General features: G+C 40.6%; 1 protein-coding gene across 5 annotated transcripts in view; it reads right to left on the bottom strand.

The window, feature by feature from the left end:
* Meis1 (Meis homeobox 1) overlaps positions 1–20,763 on the bottom strand; it is a 139,424-nt gene that overhangs the window by 16,118 nt on the left and 102,543 nt on the right. For all 5 annotated transcript variants that reach the window (XM_059275401.1, XM_059275400.1, XM_059275404.1 and 2 more), the window contains one exon: positions 8,978–9,054. In XM_059275401.1, the coding sequence (XP_059131384.1) occupies positions 8,978–9,054 (77 nt within the window). The remainder of the gene's footprint in view (positions 1–8,977; positions 9,055–20,763) is intronic.

Here is a 20,763-nt window from a genome sequence, read left to right as displayed (position 1 = left end):
TTAATCAGGATGTTTTAACTTCCATCCATAAGCAATATATTGTTCTTTTTTAAAAAAATGACTTTATCACTGGGCGGCGGTGGTGGTGGTGGTGGTGGTGGTGGTGGTGGTGGTGGCGGTGGCGGCGGCGGCGGCGGCGGCGGCGGCGGCGGCGGCGGCGGAGGCGCACACCTTTAATCCCAGCACTCGGGAGGCAGAGCCAGGCGGATCTCTGTGAGTTCGAGGCCAGCCTGGTCTACCAAAACTACACAGAGAAACCCTGCCTGGAAAAAAAAAAACAAAACCAAATCAAAAAAAAAAAAAAAAAAAAAAAAAAGACTTTATCAGCATTAAGCCAGATCTCACCAATGACAGGAAATTCTTTTTTTCTGAGCGAAGTTACATTTATGACCCAAGATGGATAATCACCATGGGCCTGCAAGACTTACTGCATTTGAGGAAGGAAACGGCTTTCCCTTCCTAGACGATAGTGTGTAATCTCGAGAGGCACTGGTTACTTGAGGGTAAAAACCAATAGTGTCTTTAAGGATATCAAACAGATGAAGTGTTCTTGTTATTTATTTGTTAGTGCTGAGGTGTGACTAGAATGAGTTAATTACTTCCCAAACCAGTAAGCCAACCTAAAAACTTCTTTAAAACGCAAATAAGTGGAGAGAAACATGTTCAGTGATCGATCGTGGTGGCATTGAATGGAGAACCCCATATTTGCCAAAAATTACAGACATTCATTCTACGTGGTTTTATTTATTTATTATTTTATTTATTTATTTATTTATTTATTTATTTATTTATTTATTTATTGGTTTTTTTCGAGACAGGGTTTCTGTGTGTAGTTTTGGTGCCTGTCCTGGATCTCGCTCTGTAGACCAGGCTGGCCTCGAACTCACAGAGATCCGCCTGGCTCTGCCTCCCGGGTGCTGGGGTTAAAGGCGTGCACCACTGCCGCCCAGCCTACGTGGTTTTACTTTTGAATGTTGTGCTTTCCTTCTAAAAAAGAAATTTTTCTTAAATATAATTGAAGATAGCCCTAAATATCTACACAGAGAGCTGTGGCATCCACACATAGGTGTAAGCACAGACCAGATCCTAGACATTTGTCTTTAGAAATACCCCTTCCACTGAGCCGACGGACGGCGCCCCTCCACTTTTGAGAAAACTTTTATTTAGCAAAGAGGCAACATTTGCCCCCATTTTTCAATATTTTAAGCTGACTTTTTAACCACTCAAATATGCTTGTTGTTTTCTGTAGGCACAGCCCTGAAGCAAGTCAGTGATGTAAGTGAGGGAGAGAGGGTCTCAGCCAGCTCAGGGCTTGGTGCTTAATGCTTAATCACCCAACACCGGGCTCAGCAACTGTTGACACAAAATAGTTGGAGATCAGGCCCGTGCAAGCAGAAAATGCCAGGAAGGCAAACTCTATGTAAACACACTCAAGACAGATCTGACAAGAAGAGACCTAAGCCTGACTTGCTGGAGAACCACTGGTGTGCACAGCTTCACTACCCCTCACAGCTAAATCTGCTTCGCCTTGCAAAGTTCCTTTGAGATGATCCAGAATAACATTTAAACACTTGAATACATTTACAGAAGACAGCCGAGACATCCGTCCCCTTGATTCACACAGTGTGAGTTTCAAATCTGCTCCTGCTTGCAGGATTTATGTAATGTCACAGGGTTCTCCCACATACGCCTGGAGTGGAGCCAAAGGAAGGCAGGGAGAAACGGTGTGCACACACAACCACAATTCAAAAAGCTGTTTCTCCTGACCTACAAAACTCATTCGGAAAAGCAAATGGGGAATGCTTAAACAATCTTTTAATCTCTAACAGACACCTGACAACCCATTACTTAAAGATTATTAATGCACCCACTAAAAAGTTTGCTATGTACAAAATTGCTAGAGAAAAAGATTGAATGCCTGAGGAAAAAAACAAATTTCACTGTACAATAACTTCAGAAATTTCAAGGCTATTATCTGCCATGCCCTTCACAGTCTCATCGCACACTGCTAAAAACAACTGATTTATCTTTATTATGAATCCTCAAATGACAGCAGACATGTTTTTCATGTCTTGCAATAATGTTTAATTTCATCTAGTCTTTATTTTACAGTGTTTGATTTGCTTATTTAAGAGGAGAGAAAGTAGCAACTTTTTAATTAATTTTCTTGTGTGTCTCTTTATCACAGTGCTCTCCCCCTCCATCCCTACAGTCAAGTTATGATTAAACCAACTTCCCAATGCTCACCTTGTTTCTTCATGCACTCTACAATCTAGAATACAGACCCATCAGGGGCTAGAGTTCTAACTAACCAGCCCTATGTGTCTACTTTAAAGTACAGGAAGCTGATATCTGTGGGGAGGGGGAACGACCTAAGGAAGGACCCACATGTCCTTGGTCAGGAATGAGAGGGACGATTAAGCATTTGAATCAGTATCAGTTCTTTGCTATTCCCTCCCCTTACTCAATGACTTGCCCTGTGTAAGCGTTATATTCTCATACGGCTCTTTTTGCCGCCTGTGGAGACAAGCTCTTTTACCTTAGCCATCATGCTTCCTAGAACCCACTTCCCATGATGAGTTCTGGATGCCTCATTTCCAGTGTTCTACTCAAACACACTGGGGTCGGCACATGGCACTCACTCTGGGGGACCTCCCCACCCATTTCTCTGACTGACTAGATGCTTGTACTAACACAGAATGAAAAGAGCCAACCTGGCCTAATGAGGTCTTGCAATAAGTACATCTGACCCATGCACAATGTTCAAAGTCAATCCGCAAGCCATTCCTTTCCTTGGTTTGAAAGGAATCACAGACATCCAGACAAACACACTGTGTTCACAGTGAATGGGTCACCCAACTCTGAGCCTCACTTGATGTGTCTCAAAGCGCCTCCTCAGCTGGAAGCCTGAGCTTCAGGTGTGTTGTATAGTCTTGCCCTAATAATCTTGACGCTGCTGGCTGCCTGGGAGGGGAGGCAGCAGTTCCATGACGGAAGGAGTCCAAGTTTCCATCCACCAAGGTGAAGAAGCAATGCCTACCCCTTCTTAAGGAGTGTCCATCTTCAACAGTGTTAAGAGTATGATTTTATACCGGTGGGGGAGGGACAGGGGGGACCTCTGAGAAAGCCAATGACGTGAAACTTGAGCAAACTGTACCAAATAGAGCAGAAGTCATCTTCTAAGAGAATTGTTTGCAGGAAGTTTTTCAAATCTGCAGACAAAAGCAGGCTGTCTGTTAGACCCCTGGAACTCTCTGACATGACAATACCTGGAGGTTTCTCACTTCACAGGCCTTCGCCCTCAGAGCTATTCACTCAGTTTCCTTCCCAGGAATACCCTGACTGTCTGGCATCTCGCCAGCCCTGTCTCTGGCAATATGCAAGCTAAACATTTTTTTGACTGATTTCAATATTTTCTTATGAGCGGCTAGACAATATTTTATCTAGTGAGTATTCCTGATTGCTCTAATCTGAACGGAGGGGTGTAAGTGTCTGTAAAGGTAATGTTATTAGAACCGACACCCCAGGTGAAAAGTATAGCAATTAACTGAGGCTTAACGAACAACACATTCTGAAATGTTCCTGGGAGTTGGTCTGTTTATACTTTTCCTTTTGTGTTAAAACACTGCACCTGTTACTCCATTGATCAATTAGGAAGTCTACTTTAAATGGAGGTTACTCTGCAATTCTCCAGGGGGAAAGCGGAAGCAGCTGTGGAGTAAAATGACTTTGTGTGTGTGTGTGTGTGTGTGTGTGTGTGTGTGTGTGTGTGTGTGAAGTCGCTTCATCCCTAGGTGACTTCCAGCCGGGGAAAATCACTGCGCGGTTGCACTTTCATTTTGCACTTGAGCAGCAGACAAATGACCCCAGAGCCTCTTACACTGAACACTGCTATGGGTTGGTTGGGTTGGGTTTTCCTTTTTCTCTTCTTTTTTACATCTGTTTTTCCCTTGTCTGTGTGTCAGGCCTCTGCTTAGCTTTATTGACAAAACAATCTGTGCCTAATGTTTAAACAACATCTGTAAAATGTATTATTAAATTACATCAGAAGAAAAGCAGAACAATCCCATGGAACCCACTGACCCCTATTGATTTTCAGATAAGAGAAGCTGAGAGGATAATTTGTGAATGTTTTAACATTTACATCTAAATATGTCTCTGTATTTATAGAATCTTTGATTACTTATAAAAGTATTTGCTACATTACTACTATAATTCAGGAATAAACTTGACCTTTAACTGTTGAATCTATTATAGTAAAGATCAGATTTTCTAAAAATAAGCTTCCATTTTTACCTGCCTGTAGCATAAGAATCTAGCTTTTTCCCCCCATGGGTAACAAATGGGAAGTGATGCCTGAATGCTTGGCAGTTTTAAGGGCACTAGATGAAGGACCTAGGAAGATCCAGTATGGATTCTAAATCTAAAATCTATCAACGACACTAGTTCTGATATCTTATCAGATGTCAGGGTGTTGCCTAGAATTTTATACACCCAATTGATAGAAAGGGGTTTTCTCTCTAGACACATACCAGATTTCATGTATACTGTATATTTTGCACCTTCTCCAAACACAGAATGATGATCGTATGTGCATTGGGCTAGAACTCTGCTGAGACAGGAAGTGTCTGGGATTTCCAGCCAGTACTGTACAGCATAAGACATCAGTTTTTGTTGTAGGGAATTCCCTGGTCTGCAGCACTGGCCTAAAAATATATAAATGAGCTTTTATTCGACCACTCACAGTTTCAATGTATAAAAGTTGGTCTGCTAAAGATAAAAAGAGCCAAATATTGGCTTTGAATTTATGTGCATATTCATGTATGTGTTTGTTCATGTATGTGTATGTGTATGTCTTTAGACATCTACCTGGGGGGAGGGAGTCAGGAGTAGATGAAAACACATTGCATACACTTAGAAAATTCTCAAACAATAAGTAAAAACACATTTGATAAAAGACTTGAATACTAAAATGATTTTTTTTTTGTGTGTGTGTGTGTGTGTGTGTGTGTGTGTGTGTGTGTAGCCCTGGCTGGCCTGGAACTCACTCTGTAGATCAGGATGACCTAGAACCCACAGAGATCCGCCTGCCTCTGCCTCCCAAGTGCTGGAATTAAAGACATGCATTGCCACCACCGCCTCACTCTGAAATGACGTCTTAAAGCCCTGTCTACATATTGAAACATTTAAAGACATGAAGAGCCATCTACCGCCACAACTTACAATATTTCTACTTCGAGTGAAAAGAAAGGTTCAACATGTAACCATTGTTCTCAAAAGCACCTGTCACGACAACAACGGGAAGAACAGAGAGAGAAAGTCCCCAAATGTTAATTTGACCATTTCCCAATGGGACTGTGTAATGAAGGAGGAAAGAGGAAGGGGACACCAGCGCACAGGGCAGGCTGTATCTCACAACTGACCACGCTTTGGGTCTAAACTCCTCACAGCACTGAAGTGCGTAGGCAATTAGTCATAGCAGTCGACTTGGAAAAGCCATGCACTATCTCCTTAAATCAAATAACACATTTGAAATACTTGTAATATTTTAAGTACTTTAATATTCTGGGTTATTTGAATAATGGCCTCAGATCTCAACAAACTATGTTGTTGTAGGTTTAGTCTACAGCCTCCTGTGTGATCAATATCCCATTCCGTCCCAGGGCTCTCCTGCCAGCCATGTTAAGATCCCTACTCTCTAGTTTTATTCTGACCAGTAGAATAACTATGAGTGTTTTGCAGTTATATTTTTATCTCTGTTTTCTCTTCGTCAAGTCTGTCTTATTGTTTTACAGTGGGATTCTTCCACTTCCCTATTCGCCCATCTGTTTTAGTCTTCATCATCTGATGTGTAGTATATCCTTTATGTCAACAAAAAGACAGAAAATGGGCTTAGTGGTGGTGGGAAGGAACAGTGCCCCAAAGTCCCTGTCTCATCTTCCAGTTGAGGCCTCACTAAAGCTGCACCAGCTACGGTTTCTATGACAAGCTAGCAACTAGACATGAGTTTATACTTTTCACTTAACATACTGTTCATTTCAATACATTATGTTGCTGCCAATAATTATGACTGATCTACACCCAACCTGCCCTTCAGCATTTTATGAAACATCTTCAGCAGTGACTCATAGCATATACAAAAATTTACATGTGTGTTAACAAGTTTTAAGAAATCCAAGAAGGATGGAATTTTTTTTTTAAGTTGTAACTAAATGAAGTGAAGAGGAAGTCTTAAGACATTAATGATCATTTTTTAAATTAGGATTTGTAGAAGCAAATAACCTTATGGGCTGCTGTTCTACGTAATGAAAGTATTTATTTGCAGGCTCTCCAAAAAGCTTTGTGTGTTTTTATTATGTGAAGGAGAAGAAAAACACCCTCTGCTTTTTCTGTCTTTAAGTCTTCAAACAGGCCATGGTTTAAGATTCTATGACACGTTTAGTTTTCAAAAGTGCCATCATTATTTGCATGTTACTTCCTACCTAATGTCTCAAGAAATATGTATCTATTCCTAGCTTCTTTTTTGTTTGGTTGGTTTTCTGAGACAAGGTTTCTTAGTGTAGCCCTGACTGTCCTGGAACTCACTCTGTAGGACAGGCCAGCCACAAACTCAGAGATGTGCCTTCCTCTGCCTCCTGAGTGCTGGGATTAAAGGAGTGCATCACCCCCACTTGGCTATTCCCAGGCTCTTAAAAAGAGAAAGTTTGGAAAATGTTTTGAAACTTGAATGAAACACGTAAATGCCATTATTCACTACACTTCAAGAAAACAACCCATCTCAAATATTTTAGGTTACTTTAGAGATATTCTCTCCAGGAAAGTTACCAATGAGGCCAGAGAAATTTACAAATGGGAAGCAATTGAGGTGCAGGGAAGAACTGTTCCTATACTCAGAAAGGACAAGGCAAAAGGGAGAGTCATACACTCTGTCCCATGTCAAAGAAGTAAAAGTGATTTTGAAGTTACCTATCTGCAAAACTGAGCTTCAGTCTTAAGTCTGCATATACTTTGAAAATGGTTTCAAAGCTTCCTAATTCCTAGTCTTCCTTTTCTCCTCTCTAATTACAAAGTAAAGACATGAAACTGTGGCCGTTGGCTGATGAAGACCTGCAGCTCTCTGGTAGATCTTGTGCAGAGAACCCAGGGATTGATGGTTTATATACATCACCTGGCACCACAGGAAGGTCCTTATGCCCCTGCATTCATGGGAAATGTCCCATCAGACAGGCTTTGCACAGCAGAGGGTGTTGAATTTATTCTGGTAACTATGTTTATGAATAGAGTTTGCTAGCAACATTGAGGACGAAGAGAGATGGCATGTATGATAGACAGCCAGCTCCTTAGTGCTCCTTAGTTTGAGCTCAGCCTGCCACTCCTTCGTGTTCACCAAAGAACATTTCCCAAGGAGATGCCACATTTCAACAGCCCCCATTGTATTATACCGCCTCACCATCACTTTAAGCCTAAAAACGTGATTGTAGGTACACACATAAAACTCACTGTCTCCCTCATGGAATCATTCAGAACCTCTGAAAAACCAACTTCAAACAGGCAGTATTGACAGTCTTGAAGATTTCAAGACAATAGCAGATAAAAATAGGCAAACTGCAAAGTCTCCGAGGCAACAGAACTTAACACGTTTAGATACAGTATGACTTCGGTGGGTTCCCTGTCCACTAAGAGGGCTGCAAAAAAATTGATCTCTGAAGGCTGTGGTAAGGTCACAGAAATTGATAACCCTTACAAGCGAAGCTCATGTGAGTCTGTCTGTGTCTTGCAGATAGTGCACTTTGTAAATTAATCCTCCAAAGGCAAATATAGCATAAGTAGCTTGTTATCTCTAAAACACTAAGTTGACGAATACATAGGATTATATTGACAGAAATTACATTTTCTGTAATGGGGTTTAATATATCTGAAATATCTCCCAAAGGCTCGAGGCTCGCTAACAGTGAAGGGTCTGTTAATGTAAGTACAATGGACATCAAGAACAAATTTATTCACCGAAATGGATTAGGCTATGTAATCAGAGAGTCTGTAATATTAATCTCTGACACCGACTGAACTTCGGTGATGTTCAAAGAAAGACTTATGCCTACAAACTGTCATTCTCGCTGTTCTCTCTTCTCCGACCAGGTTTTGAGCCTTTTCTGGATTTTACTTCAAAAAAGAGAAGATTTCTCCACTATAAACACTGATCTGAAAATATCAGAATGACTAATTAGATATCCTTAGTTTTAGAGGCGATTGGCTTTCAATACCCTTCAAAAATGACAGTAGGCCTCGGTGATTATCCTAGCATGGCTTTTAGCACAGTCACAAAGGGCACTAAATCACACTTTCTTAGAGCCTCGGTGCCACGCTGCAGGACAATTAGTCAGAATATTATTGGTCAGTACTCAGTGCATAACCTCAGCCAGATCAGGAATTGACACTTTACTCGGAAATAGTATTGAGTAGCCCTCAGCTGCATCAGGTTGTAAAGACCTTCAGAGAAGAAAACAACTTTTTTCTTCTTCAGTATTTGAGTGTGAAGAGAACTCCAGATGCTATCATCTAATGGATAACCCTGACGAAAGCTCACTGAATTGGTTTCTCTGTGAATCTAAAACAGCTATGTAGTAATGGTAGATTTTTCTTCTTTCATAGAAAATAATATGATACCAACTCTATAAGTTATCCTAAAGAGAAAAAGCCAAAGAAAGTGATACTATTTCAGGCTCAGAGTGAATAGTCACCAAAACACGCTCATCCCGCGCATAAAACCTATTGATTCATAGAGGAGGTGGAAGGCAGCACACTCTGTTTTCCACGTTAGAAAGCGCTCTTCCACATCAGTCCAGTTTGTTTCCACCTTTATCAGCAAGCCGCTAGGGAAAGCAGCAGCAGCTGGGTGTGGCTTCTTCATGCAGTGCATTAACTGCAGGTTGCCAGAGGGGGGAACAGACTGTCTGTAAACTCCAGCCAAGATACTCACCAATTGTTCACTTGAAGGATGGTGAGTCCTGTGTCTTGTGCCAACTGTTTTTTCTGTTCTTCAGAAGGGTAAGGGTGCTGAAAGAGATCAAAAAAAAGGTATGTGTACAGCAGGCAATGTTTATAGCATTTTGTCAATAACCTAAGTGTCTAGTGAAGTCTATAATTAAAGGTAAAAATGCTGAGGTGTGTCACTCTTATTAATGGAATACTACATCATCTAATTAATGGCAGTAAAAGACAAGCCAATTACAAAGATTAGTGAAGTGTATAAATGTCTATTTAGGATACTTGCAGAACCTTGATACTGAGTTTACCCTTTAACAAGTTTATTTGTTGCAAGGCTAGAAAGTTTATCGTGATCTTCTCTGTGTTTTATCCGGTTGTAAGGTGATCGCTCTCTCTCTCTCTCTCTCTCTCTCTCTCTCTCTCTCTCTCTCTCTCTCTCTCTCTCTCTCTCAAAATATCCCTCTGATTTAATATACTCTTCACTGAGGTCCCCAGTATTTAAGTGTGACATTCTCCCTCCACAACACCATAGTGCTGTGTTAAAATATTAAAACTAAGCTAGGCATAATTTATTTAGGCCTCTCTTGTTTCAACTTTTGAGCAAAGCACCAGCAAGTAAAACTCAACCAAAACTGGTGTCATCTCCATGTCAGTTTGACAAGCTTTGGGATCACTTAGGAGACACACCTCTGCATGGGTGAGGATGTTTCCAGAGAGGATTAGCTGAGGGAAAACACCATCTTGAATGTGGGCCGCACCATCCTGTGGGCTATAGTCCTATACTAAATAAAGGGGATAGAGGAAGTTGCTGAGTGTCAGCATTTGGCTGCCTCTAATTCTTGTCTCTGGAGATATGAGAGAGTGTGTACCAGCCCCAGGCTTCCACTGCTGTGCCTCTCTCCCCCGCCCCGGCACCTTCCTTTCCATGATGGACTGTATCCCCTCAAAGCCTGAGCCCAAACAAACCCTTTCCCCATAAGCTGCTTTTACCATGCTTTGTTATTGTTATTGTTGTTTTTCATTTTCTGTTGCTCTTTTTGTTTTTGCTCACAGTGATAGGAAAAGCAGCTAATACAGTTTGTTTCCACATCTAAAGGTCAACATATGCTAGGATTCTGTGTAAAGGCCAATAAAAAGTCAAAGATCATATATAAGCTACGAAGAACAAGCCTAGCTCTGTTCATCATGAGGAAAAGAATACAAAAAGTATTGATCGCATAACTAAATAATGAAATGAATGTGGAATTCTACTGAAATTTGCTTGTGGAAATATTTTCTGCTCAGTTGTCAAGTGCGTCTAAGTTGAAACATACCTACATTTCTAAAGTACAGGAGAGCAGCTGGGGGTGTGGTTTCCACCTGTGGAGACATTGGCTGGCTTGAAAGGTTGCTTGCCTCTAAATTCTCCCCAGATAAAGTTGTCCTGACAGTCAGTCCTCTATTCTTAGTCCAATAGGAATGAGAGAGGCAACCTCAAGACTCAGTTTAACTGTGTGTGCCATAGAAACTAAATTCTGGTCTATTGGATTACAATTAACATAGCTTTTAATCTCATTAATAATGTCTGGTCAGACGTTTAAGAAATCATTAATGACCACATCAGTGCTTTTACATGTAACTTTAAATATATCCTAGGTCTATACACGTGGGGTAGGCTTATGGAGAGTGGGGATACAGTGATTTTTCCCATAAGCATTGTCTTTGATTGCCACTTAATCAATAAATACACAATTAGAATTAGGCTTTGCTTTCGTGGAATATAATGCCTTTCTCTAAAAAGCTTCAGGTATATTTCAGACAGGATGGTAATTAATCCCATTAGATCTCCCTGAGTAACATGAATGGAACCACCATCCTCTTGTTTTGCAGGTGAGACAGGCACCAGGGGAAAGGACTGCCAATAGCGAGAGTTCCTTCTTCTCTCCCAGAGTCTAAGTGTTCAAAGCTTCCACACTGTTTACACAGCTTGCAGAGCCAGCCACCAGCTCCACCCTTTCAGAGCCATAGACTTCTCACCTGGTGCTTGCTCTCATCCAGCCACATTGTTCTCATTTCAGCTCTTCTAACACACCAAGGTTCTCCCAACTACACCTCTCAGTGTCACTGTCAGGGTTCAGCTCAAGGTCAGGTACACACACACACACACACACACACACACACACACACACACACACCATCTGACACCATACCATGCATACACATCTCATCTCACATCAGTCTTTCCCTCACTCCCTGATAGCTAGCATCATTCTCTGAAACCCTTTTTCTTAGTCTGTTTTTTCCTTGATGGGGTATCTTCTCACCCAAGCACCAGTTTGAAATTTATTGCTTCGTTATTCATCATTCTTAAGGTCCAGATAAGTATGTAACGGTAAATTAGCAGCTATAGTTTAAACAAAAAGAATAAATATAACTGAGGTACCTTACCCAGATACTATCTATTCAGATTCAACACCAAAATAAATAAAAAAGTGTCTTTCCGAGCCCAAAGAAAGTGTAGGCATCCACACCTGTATTTTCTTTGCTTCAATCCTAAAAGTAGTGTTGACTCATGTATTCAAACCATAATGAGCTAGGACCACACACAACATAAAACTAGGTATCAGGACCAGTACAGAACTAAACACCACCCAATACCCTACGTTTAAGACATAATTCCTGTTGTATAAAAGCATGACATAACAATTCTCATCAAATGAATCTCTTTTCTTACAAATAGAACACTGAATTAGAATTTTATATATAGTAGTTCTGTGTCTATACTAGTTGAAAAATTGTATATAATATGAATGACTCTATTAGAGCATATAAATTATGTTGCACTTACTAATTATAAGAGTTTGAACATGAACAACTTTTATAACCCCCAATTTTGTGACTGTGAGTCCTAGGATCCATAGAAGTTAAAGACTTCTCTCACTAGCAGCTCTAAATAGTAGTGCCCAGTAAGAATTACAAGCTAGGTTTTGAAACGTGCAATTCTCTTTTTTAAAAAATTCTTGCCTTCATTTTTTTGGTTTTTCGAGACAGGGTTTCTCTGTGTAGCTTTGCACCTTTCCTGGAACTCACTCTGTAGACCAGGCTGGCCTCGAACTCACAGAGATCCGCCTGCCTCTGCCTCCTGAGTGCTGGGATTAAAGACATGTGCCACCAACACCCGGCTATCTTGCCTTCATTTTTTGTGTGTGCATGCATGCATATTCCTGTGTGTACCCGTGTGTGTGTGTGTGTGTGTGTGTGTGTGTGTGTGTGTGTGTGTGTGTGTTATGTAGATGCATGCCACTACATACATGTAGAGGTCAGAGAACAACTTGAAGAATTGGTTCTCTTTTTCTACCAAGTGGGACCCAGAGGCTGAACTCATGTAATCAGGAGCCTTTACCATCTAACCATCCCCAAATACTCAATTTTTAATATGCAGTTGTTAATGCTATTTGAATATAAAGTTATAAACATGGACATATGGGCATTCTGGTCTGTAACATTTTCCACAATATTATTTCCTTACAGTTTTCCAGGTCCTAGGAAAGTTTCTTCCAGTTAGTTTTCAATAGAATTAATAAATGTGTCTATCCTTGCTCTTCAGTAGAACTGAGTTACAACATCTTTTGTCTTGTCTTGTTGGCTGTCTCATTGCTAGGACCAGAACTAGATGGAAAAATTAGTATTTGTGCCATTCATCTTGAGCTACTTTGAAAATTGAAAATTGTCACAGCAATTTCCTTGTCCTGTGTTTTTCAGGAGTATTTTTGCATGCTTGTTTGTGAGCAAGCTTTACATACATTCTTATAAGACAAATGGAATTCACATTTTATTTATGCAAATGGTGTCAGAAAAATTCTCCTTGGATCATTAAAATTACCTGAATCATTACAGCTCCAAGGAGCTGCACTCAGCCCTCCCTCTGAATTCCACAGCAAATATCGCTTGTTTCTTCACATCCTGTAGTTTCTGATTTCATAATTTAAATATCACAAAATGAGAAAGGTCTAGGTTTTTTTCTTCTCCTCTGTCACTTTTCATGTGATCTGATTTTAAGTAATTGGAACAAACTGTGTCTAATTTCATGCAGCATAATTGCTAGGCAGCCCCAAGCTATAGAGACCCAGCACTCTGTCTCCATTAAGCAATTTTCAGCTCTTTGGGATATATTTTCTATGTAGATATGAATGAGCCTGGATAAAATGAAATGTCACAATAATTTGGACATTATTAATAAGAGATATGTATGCCAAGCAGTAGGCATAGTGTGTATATATATATACATATATATTTAATTGAATATAGATATAGATATTGACTAAGTTGAATGTTCTAGTGAATGGCACCCAGGTCCCTGTACATACTGGGATATCAGCAAATTCCTTATCTATGGTAGAGGAGCCATATGTTTTTCTTTCTTTTCATGGTTCTTGACCTTGATGTCCCACAAACTCTCAATTCCTTTTTTTTTAATCTATACTTGCCAAAACCGCATGAAAACTATGATTCCATGTAGCTGATACTCACTCAGCCAAGAAAAGTAGGCTTCTAATATAAACCCCAGTAGTTTAAATACCTCAAATCCTATGAATCTTGACTACCTAGGCTGTTTGTGGACAGTATGAGTTATGTCTTTGTAGATGTAGGAAAATGGCCTGAGCAAAACAACAACAAGCCAACAAACCAAATGCCCACGTGCCACAGGCAGACTCCTGTACAATCACTCACAGCCCCACTGTGTTCACCCACAGGGTGAATGAGGACACTCAACAGGCAAAGGTAGACACCATTCTTCAAGGGCTCAAGGATCCCCGAAAGGTGTCATTTCATGGAGAAAAGGGGAAATTCATTCCAAACCATTGCGACTAAAGGCTTCTGTTCCTTTTTGGCATTTCCCTGAGCACCTATCCTTTATTGCATCTAAATGACAAGTGTACTGCTTGACGAAAGATCAGTGGGTTCTTGTGAAGGAAAGACTTATTGCACTGGCCTGATATACCAATCAACTTAATCACTCTGGGATATCAAAGTAAATTTGACCACCATGCAAGAGACAGTGGGGGAGACCTTGCTTTTGCTGTGTACATTAGCCTTGTGCCATTATCTCTTAAAAGCTTAATTATTTGCAAACAATTGATCAAGATGGGAATTTGAGAAAGGATATGCAAAGGCCACTGGGAGACCTGCAAAGCATTAAGAGAGCAAACGAAATTACCTCTAGATCCTACAATAAGAATTAACGATTGCGAAGGGAGAGCTAGGCAGTGTGGTAACTGCAAGGGTTCTGTCTGCGGTGCTTCCCATTTGATCTGCATTAACACCTCAGGACTGAGTGAAAGCCATAAAACAGTGATTATGTATGGGCAAATCTGACCCTCCCTGCCTGCATTCAGCCTGCACACATGCATCGGTCTAGTTTCACTAGGGAGAGCAGAGATGCTGGACTTGAAGGGGAAATCGGTCACTTGTGAAGAATGGAACCCCAGCAATGGGGACAAACTCACAAAATGACCATCATCATTTCCACAATCAGCAGCCTGACTTGCAAACCGTTTGCCACTCTTCATGCATTTCTAGATACACAGAATGACTTCTAATAATGACCTAGTAGAGAGCAATGCTCTTACAGCTTTATCAAAGTAGATAAAGTGTAGATGTCCTGTATAACTGTAATAAAGAATATATGACCAAAAAAAAAACCCCCTAAAAATAGCTTGTATTAAAGTTTAGTCTGAACTGTCATTTTTACTAGCCACAAGGAATAGAAGATGACAGAAAGAAAATGGCAACTCTCTAAAGAAAATTTATCTTAGTGCAATTCTACTTTTATTTATTGAGGTTGGCATGGGAGAACCTCCCATAGTGATGGCAGTAATCTGGTATTTACGAGTTTACAATACCTTGGAAGAGAATTTATTTATTTAAACAATCAAGCAGCCTTTTCAGATGAGCATCAATGGGAAGAGACAGAAACTCTCCCGTACACACAGATGGAAAATGTCCAGCCTTATATCGTAATGACATCCTGGACCAAATGGGCTCCTTTCATCCAAACGTCCACCCCTGGCTGCAAATGTGGATGCCAAGACAGTGATGAACTTTATCTTATCTGCCCTGGTAACCAAGTTTCAATAACGTCCCCTCCCTCACCTCCTTGCCCACTCAAACAGCACATTGTAATGGCAGCAGAAAATTTGAAAATAATCCTGTCCAGAGCTCTCCGGTGAGATAATGGAAGGCCACACGGCCCCTTCTCAAGCCTCAGATTAGTAATTTCTTGTGACACAGAAGTGCCTCTATACAGAAACTGCAAAACAGCTATAACAAAGCAATAGAGGTAGAAGCAATTTTCAAGCAAAATGTTACACGCTCTACTTTAAAAGGTATGGGAATGGGTACTAGAGAGGCCGATCTAACACAAGGAATTATGGCAACTGTCCAATATCACCCTTATCAAGGCAATGTTCTGTGGCTTGGCTGAATATGTTGGAAGAACCATTTCAGAACTTCTTTTATCCTTTTTCCTCCAGCCTTCTGCCTCCTCCACAGCTAAGTTTAATGCATTAATATAAGTTGACCTTGAGCTAAACTCTGGTATGTGATAGAGAGATACTCCCTTTTAAGAACAGGGGGGAACTACCATATGGCTTTTAACCATTACATCTCTGCACTCTGTTCAAACTTCTGAGTGTTTTCTTTTTGCTGCTAAGGAACTAGGGGATCTAAATTAAAATACCCAGCTATGTGTTTGAGCTCTAAGAAGGTAAGCATAAATTTTGTAACCAAATAGAACTATATCTGGCTAACCTAATTTTTTTTTTTTTGCCTATAAAAATTTCTCTCACTTTAAATAAAATTGCAGTCATTTTCCCCTTATGCATTGACTATGAATAGCTTACACTGTGACAATTACATTGATCTAGGATACTTTTTCCCTTTAAAAAAATCCATAATGCTTCCCTATTGTCTTTCAGCTTTATGAATTAGTTTGACTGTTTCAGTGAATGCTTTTTTTGTCTTCTGACTGAACATTATCAAAGAGACACTTTGTGCCTGGCATTTACATTACAAAAGCAGCCCCCGTGCAGTGGAGGAGCCCAGGCTGAATGCATAGCCAGTTGAGTCCTGCATCCTCACACAGGCTGGAATCAAAAGGAAAGGAAGCAGTGATGGTGTTGGCTAAGAAGCCAAGAAGTATCTGGAGCATCATCAGTGATGCTGTAAATTTTGACCTGTTTTCTTCATGTTCTGTCAACATTTCAAGTTTACCAGCTTGTCCCAACTAAATGTACTGTTTATTGTCTGGCGCTGGCTTCCTCTGAAAGTTAGTTGAGTCACCTTGTAGACAGCCTCTCTCAACATCTTGTCCATGGAGCAGGGCTGTAACAAGTGGCTAGTGGAGGAGTGTGAGTAGGAAAGTCACGTAAGAGACTCTGGAGCCTTGATTTTTATCATTTGTGAATGACAGAAAGTGTTGGGGGAAAAGGGAAAACACTGGAAAATATTTCACCACAATCTTTATTTCTTGCATTAACGTGACCATATTTTTAATACATAGTCAGGAAAACAGCTTCATTGCCAATTATGAGGCCAATATTAAATGTGCTGCCTGCTTTGCTTAACTGGTCTTTTAATTTCTTCTGAATATGAATTAAATGTAAAATAAAATACTGAAAGGAGACATATATTATGAGATTGGGATAGCATCAGCCCCTGTCCTGTTATTTCTTTCCTATAGTCACCACAGTCTAGCATAATAATGTTTTCAATCCATTCTTCAGTAGATATGTTGCAGAAAGCACTTTTAAGTGCATGCAGAAAAGATAAAACATAGGACTCTAAATTAGCAATTACTTATATACCTTCCTAAAAGTCTTAACATTAATGAAAAGTGCTAGCATTATTCCTGAATGGTTATGATTAATTATCACCCCCTGAATGTTGATTATCCCCGGAGGTAACCATGGAAACAGAAGGAAAGCAAACAGACATTGGAGGAGCTTGGGGGTAGGGTGGACTAGGAAGCGAATGCATGTATCACTGTGGGCTGAATCATTCCAACTAACACGTCATTCTCTCGCGCAGTCTCAATGGCCCCCGCAAGCAGGAGCTGTGTGATTAGCTACTCTTCAGGTAGGAATGTTGAAGCTCGGCCAGGACACATAACGCGCCCCAGGGCTCCCACCCATCTAGTGCTGGAGCACAAGTCTGTCCTGAGTTTCTCCCACTTGGTCACATTCCCGGTGATGTTTCCTTCCCATTTCCTTCTATCATCAAAAGGAGTGTGAGGAAAGTCATTCATTGTGATGTACAGCAAGAAGACAGTCTCTGTTTCTTCCCATATCTCTCCAGTATCCACCCATCCTTGTCCCAGTCCTCTCTGGAAGCAAGTATCTGGGCAAGGTTGAAGGGGGAGACCTAGCTCACCAGGACTTTGGCCACACTCTGTCTTGGGCATCCAGCTGAAGAGACTTAGTCAACTATAGCACTGTAGAATTCATAAGTAGTAAGGATAACATGTCCTGGAAGGTGAGGAAGTCCCGGGCATTGCTAAACATATTTCATATGCGTATTTGCACACAGAGGTACAATGATTATACTCACTTTCCAGACAAGGAAACAAGCGCAGAAAGGAAAAATCATTCTCAAATTGACACAGCTGGTAAACAGTGATCCTGGGATTTGAAACTTGTTTGGTAACGTTGAGTTGGAAAGACTTGCTTCCACCCTAGTTTTCTTTTATATGACGGATGGGGCGATCCTGCTCTCCCTAATGAGTTAGCCCCAGATGTACATGCTGGTGGCTACTCACATATAAGGAAACTATTATCATCTTAATATGCATATGTGTCTTTTGTTTCTACAACACACTTCTGTTAATGGAACCAAAGGTCAATCTTACTGTAAGATTAAACAAAGAAACTCAATGGAAATCACTACATCCATCTTTTTATTGGTGCTTGTGGTATCACTTACACAATGCGGAATGATGATAGGTTATATGCGAGAACACTCTTAAGATCCCAGAATCAAATGCCTGCTAATCTATCCAACCACATTCCAACATGTCTTAAATTCTCCACTTTGAAACAGATTGGTGTGTGTGTTTCCAATTACTTTCATTTCTTACATGACTCTTAATCAAATGTAAGTTAAATTACATTCAAATTCCCTTCAAATGAATAGACCACTGATAAAAACACATGAATGTTATTCCCATATGTGATGCAACTAGCCAAGCTCTGTGCCCAATAAAGTATTTGGGATATGAATGAATGAGAGTTATTGAGTCAGAAACACCCTGAATCCCTTAACTGGCTTTTTGTCGTGGATTTTTTTATTTTGTTTGTTTGTTTCGTGTTTTTTTGTTTTTGTTTTTGTTTTTGGACAGGTTTCACTATGTAGCTCTGGCTGTCCTGGAACTCACTATGTAGACCAGGCTGAGCCTTGAACTCACAGAGGTCCATCTGCCTCTGCCTCCTAAATTCTGGGATTAAAGACATGTGCCACTATACTGGGTACATACCGGGCTTTTATTAGTAGATTTCTGCAGATAAATGCCAAAAAAAAAACCCCAAAAAAACAAAAAAATAAAAAACCCAGCTGTCCCACTTCAACAAGTATTCATCTTTCTTGCTCAACTTTATCACTTCCAAAGCTGTAAGTTTTGATCACTTCCTATTTTCATAATCCTTACTCTGTGGATAATACTTACAGGCATAGAATCTAAGTTGTTTGTTTAAAAAAAAAAGTGGAGTTTGGATTTGACCCCAGAAGTCAGCTCCATAGTTAGATCATTTCTCCCTTAGTGTCTCAAATCGACGTTTTGTTTACTGCAAACCTGGGAAGTATGCCCTACCTCCAAAGTGATGAAACTCAAGTTCTCATCACAGCAGTGCTCGGAGCAGCACAGGGCAGAAGAAAAGACAAGGGAGAGCTTGCCACTAGGCCGCCTCCCAGAGCTGCACTTGAACAAACTCACAAAACAACGGCATAATGCGCTGAGCCATTTTTCCAAAAGAAAGTTCATGACTGATTTATACGACATACTCTAATACACTAAGAACCCTTTTCACACTGTCTTCGCTGATCTCTGCTATTTCAGAGAGCATGCCCACTAAAAGGGACCCATCACCAGCTTGAAGAACACTTTTCCACTTTAAAAATCAAAGCGAAAGGCTTCTGAAACTGTAAGAGAAAAGTCAAGGAGGATGAAATACTACCAGACCATTCTGGAATGAGTTCTCATTATTGCCTGTATCAATGCTCCTATCCATCATTAAATATTCGGGGCCGGGGGGAGAAACAGCTCCTTGTGTAAAGAATAAAGTGTAGGGGCAAAACAGTGCATTTGGCAAGGAGGTTTCTGGAGAAAGGCAGAGACGGGGAGAAAGCAATGGAGAATTCGTGCTGTTCCCAATATGACTCAAGACCCCTGGAACTGGCGCTCATTGTCTAGTGCTAATTTTCCCACTTAAATTACAGTGGTGGTGTGGCCTCATCTCATTAGAGATCATTGTCCCCAGTAGACAGTTGTGTTTATGGGGGACTCTGGCTGTTCCACACCTGCTGATCAGGTTGCTATGTGATCAAGGCTGCATACAAACAGCAGACTTGAGCTTGCTGGACTGCAACTGATGAGCCCAGGCTAATTCAGGGGTGATTATGTAGTTTACTGGACCACTAAACCTCTTTAAGCTTGTAATTACTGCCTATTTGAGTAAAGAACATTCAAAAGCAATTCACTGCATCATGCCTGCCCCAGCTGGAAGCAGGCTGCCAGCAGTCTGTGGGGACATTAAAATCTACAGGGACGTGGACTGGAGCCCAGCTAGCTAGCAGACACTGTGAAGCAGACCTCAGAGCCAAGAGCGTGCACTTTGCCTCTCACCTCCCCTGACCAAGCTCACCATTAAAGGTGCAATGAAACCAGAGAACATCCATAAAGATGACGAGCAACGGAAGAGAATGGTACAGACTGCATTTTAATGATTGCGCCTCTTTGTAAAGCTAAAATTAAAAAAAAAAAAGTCTTTTCACAATGAGAGTCTTAGTGTGTGTGTGTGTGTGTGTGTGTGTGTGTGTGTGTGTGTGTGAGAGAGAGAGAGAGAGAGAGAGAGAGAGAGAGAGAGAACACAGCTGAGATTTGCTGTGTGCTTCCTAAAAGTTACATCTAAAAGACGCCAACTTGAAGGCAAAGTGCCCTCCCTCCCCTCCCCTCCCCCACGGTAGAAATGGAATGCATGGAGGTTCCCACATTGTCCACCTGCTTGGCTGTGTTTTGTCACCTTTGCTGGGAAATTGTTACTGAGCCAGTGTACAGACTCTTCCTAAAAATTACATGTGTAGAATTTTTGCAGTTAATGAATTTAAACGCCTGAATGAAAGGTATTTTCAAGGGCCAGGAAAGATTTACAGAAAAAAAAAATATATATATATATATATATATATACATATATATATATGTATGTATAAATCAGTATTTATCAATGTTCTCATTTTCTTTTGCTGTCCCCTTAATAACTGGAGTTCTTTTGTGTAACAAAGTGTACAACATGCTTTGCACCGCTGTGGTATAATTATAACTTGTCTCTAAGTAACAAAAAAAGACTGGAACTTAATGAGGGGGGATTAAGTTAATTTCTTTTTTAGCTAACAGTTTCCTGTCTCTTAGAATAAAGACCTTGGTGAGCAAAGTGTTTGAGGGGGGGAGAAATTAAGCTTTTTATTTCACTGAAATCTCGACTTTGGAATACAGATACTAAAATATTAAATGATGTTTATTCTTTAAAAGTC

The sequence above is a fragment of the Peromyscus eremicus genome, chromosome 10 (genome assembly GCF_949786415.1).
Source record: "Peromyscus eremicus chromosome 10, PerEre_H2_v1, whole genome shotgun sequence".
Lineage (NCBI taxonomy): Eukaryota > Metazoa > Chordata > Mammalia > Rodentia > Cricetidae > Peromyscus > Peromyscus eremicus.
Note: the sequence above shows the minus strand (reverse complement) of the source record. Positions and strands in the feature narration are given on the sequence as shown.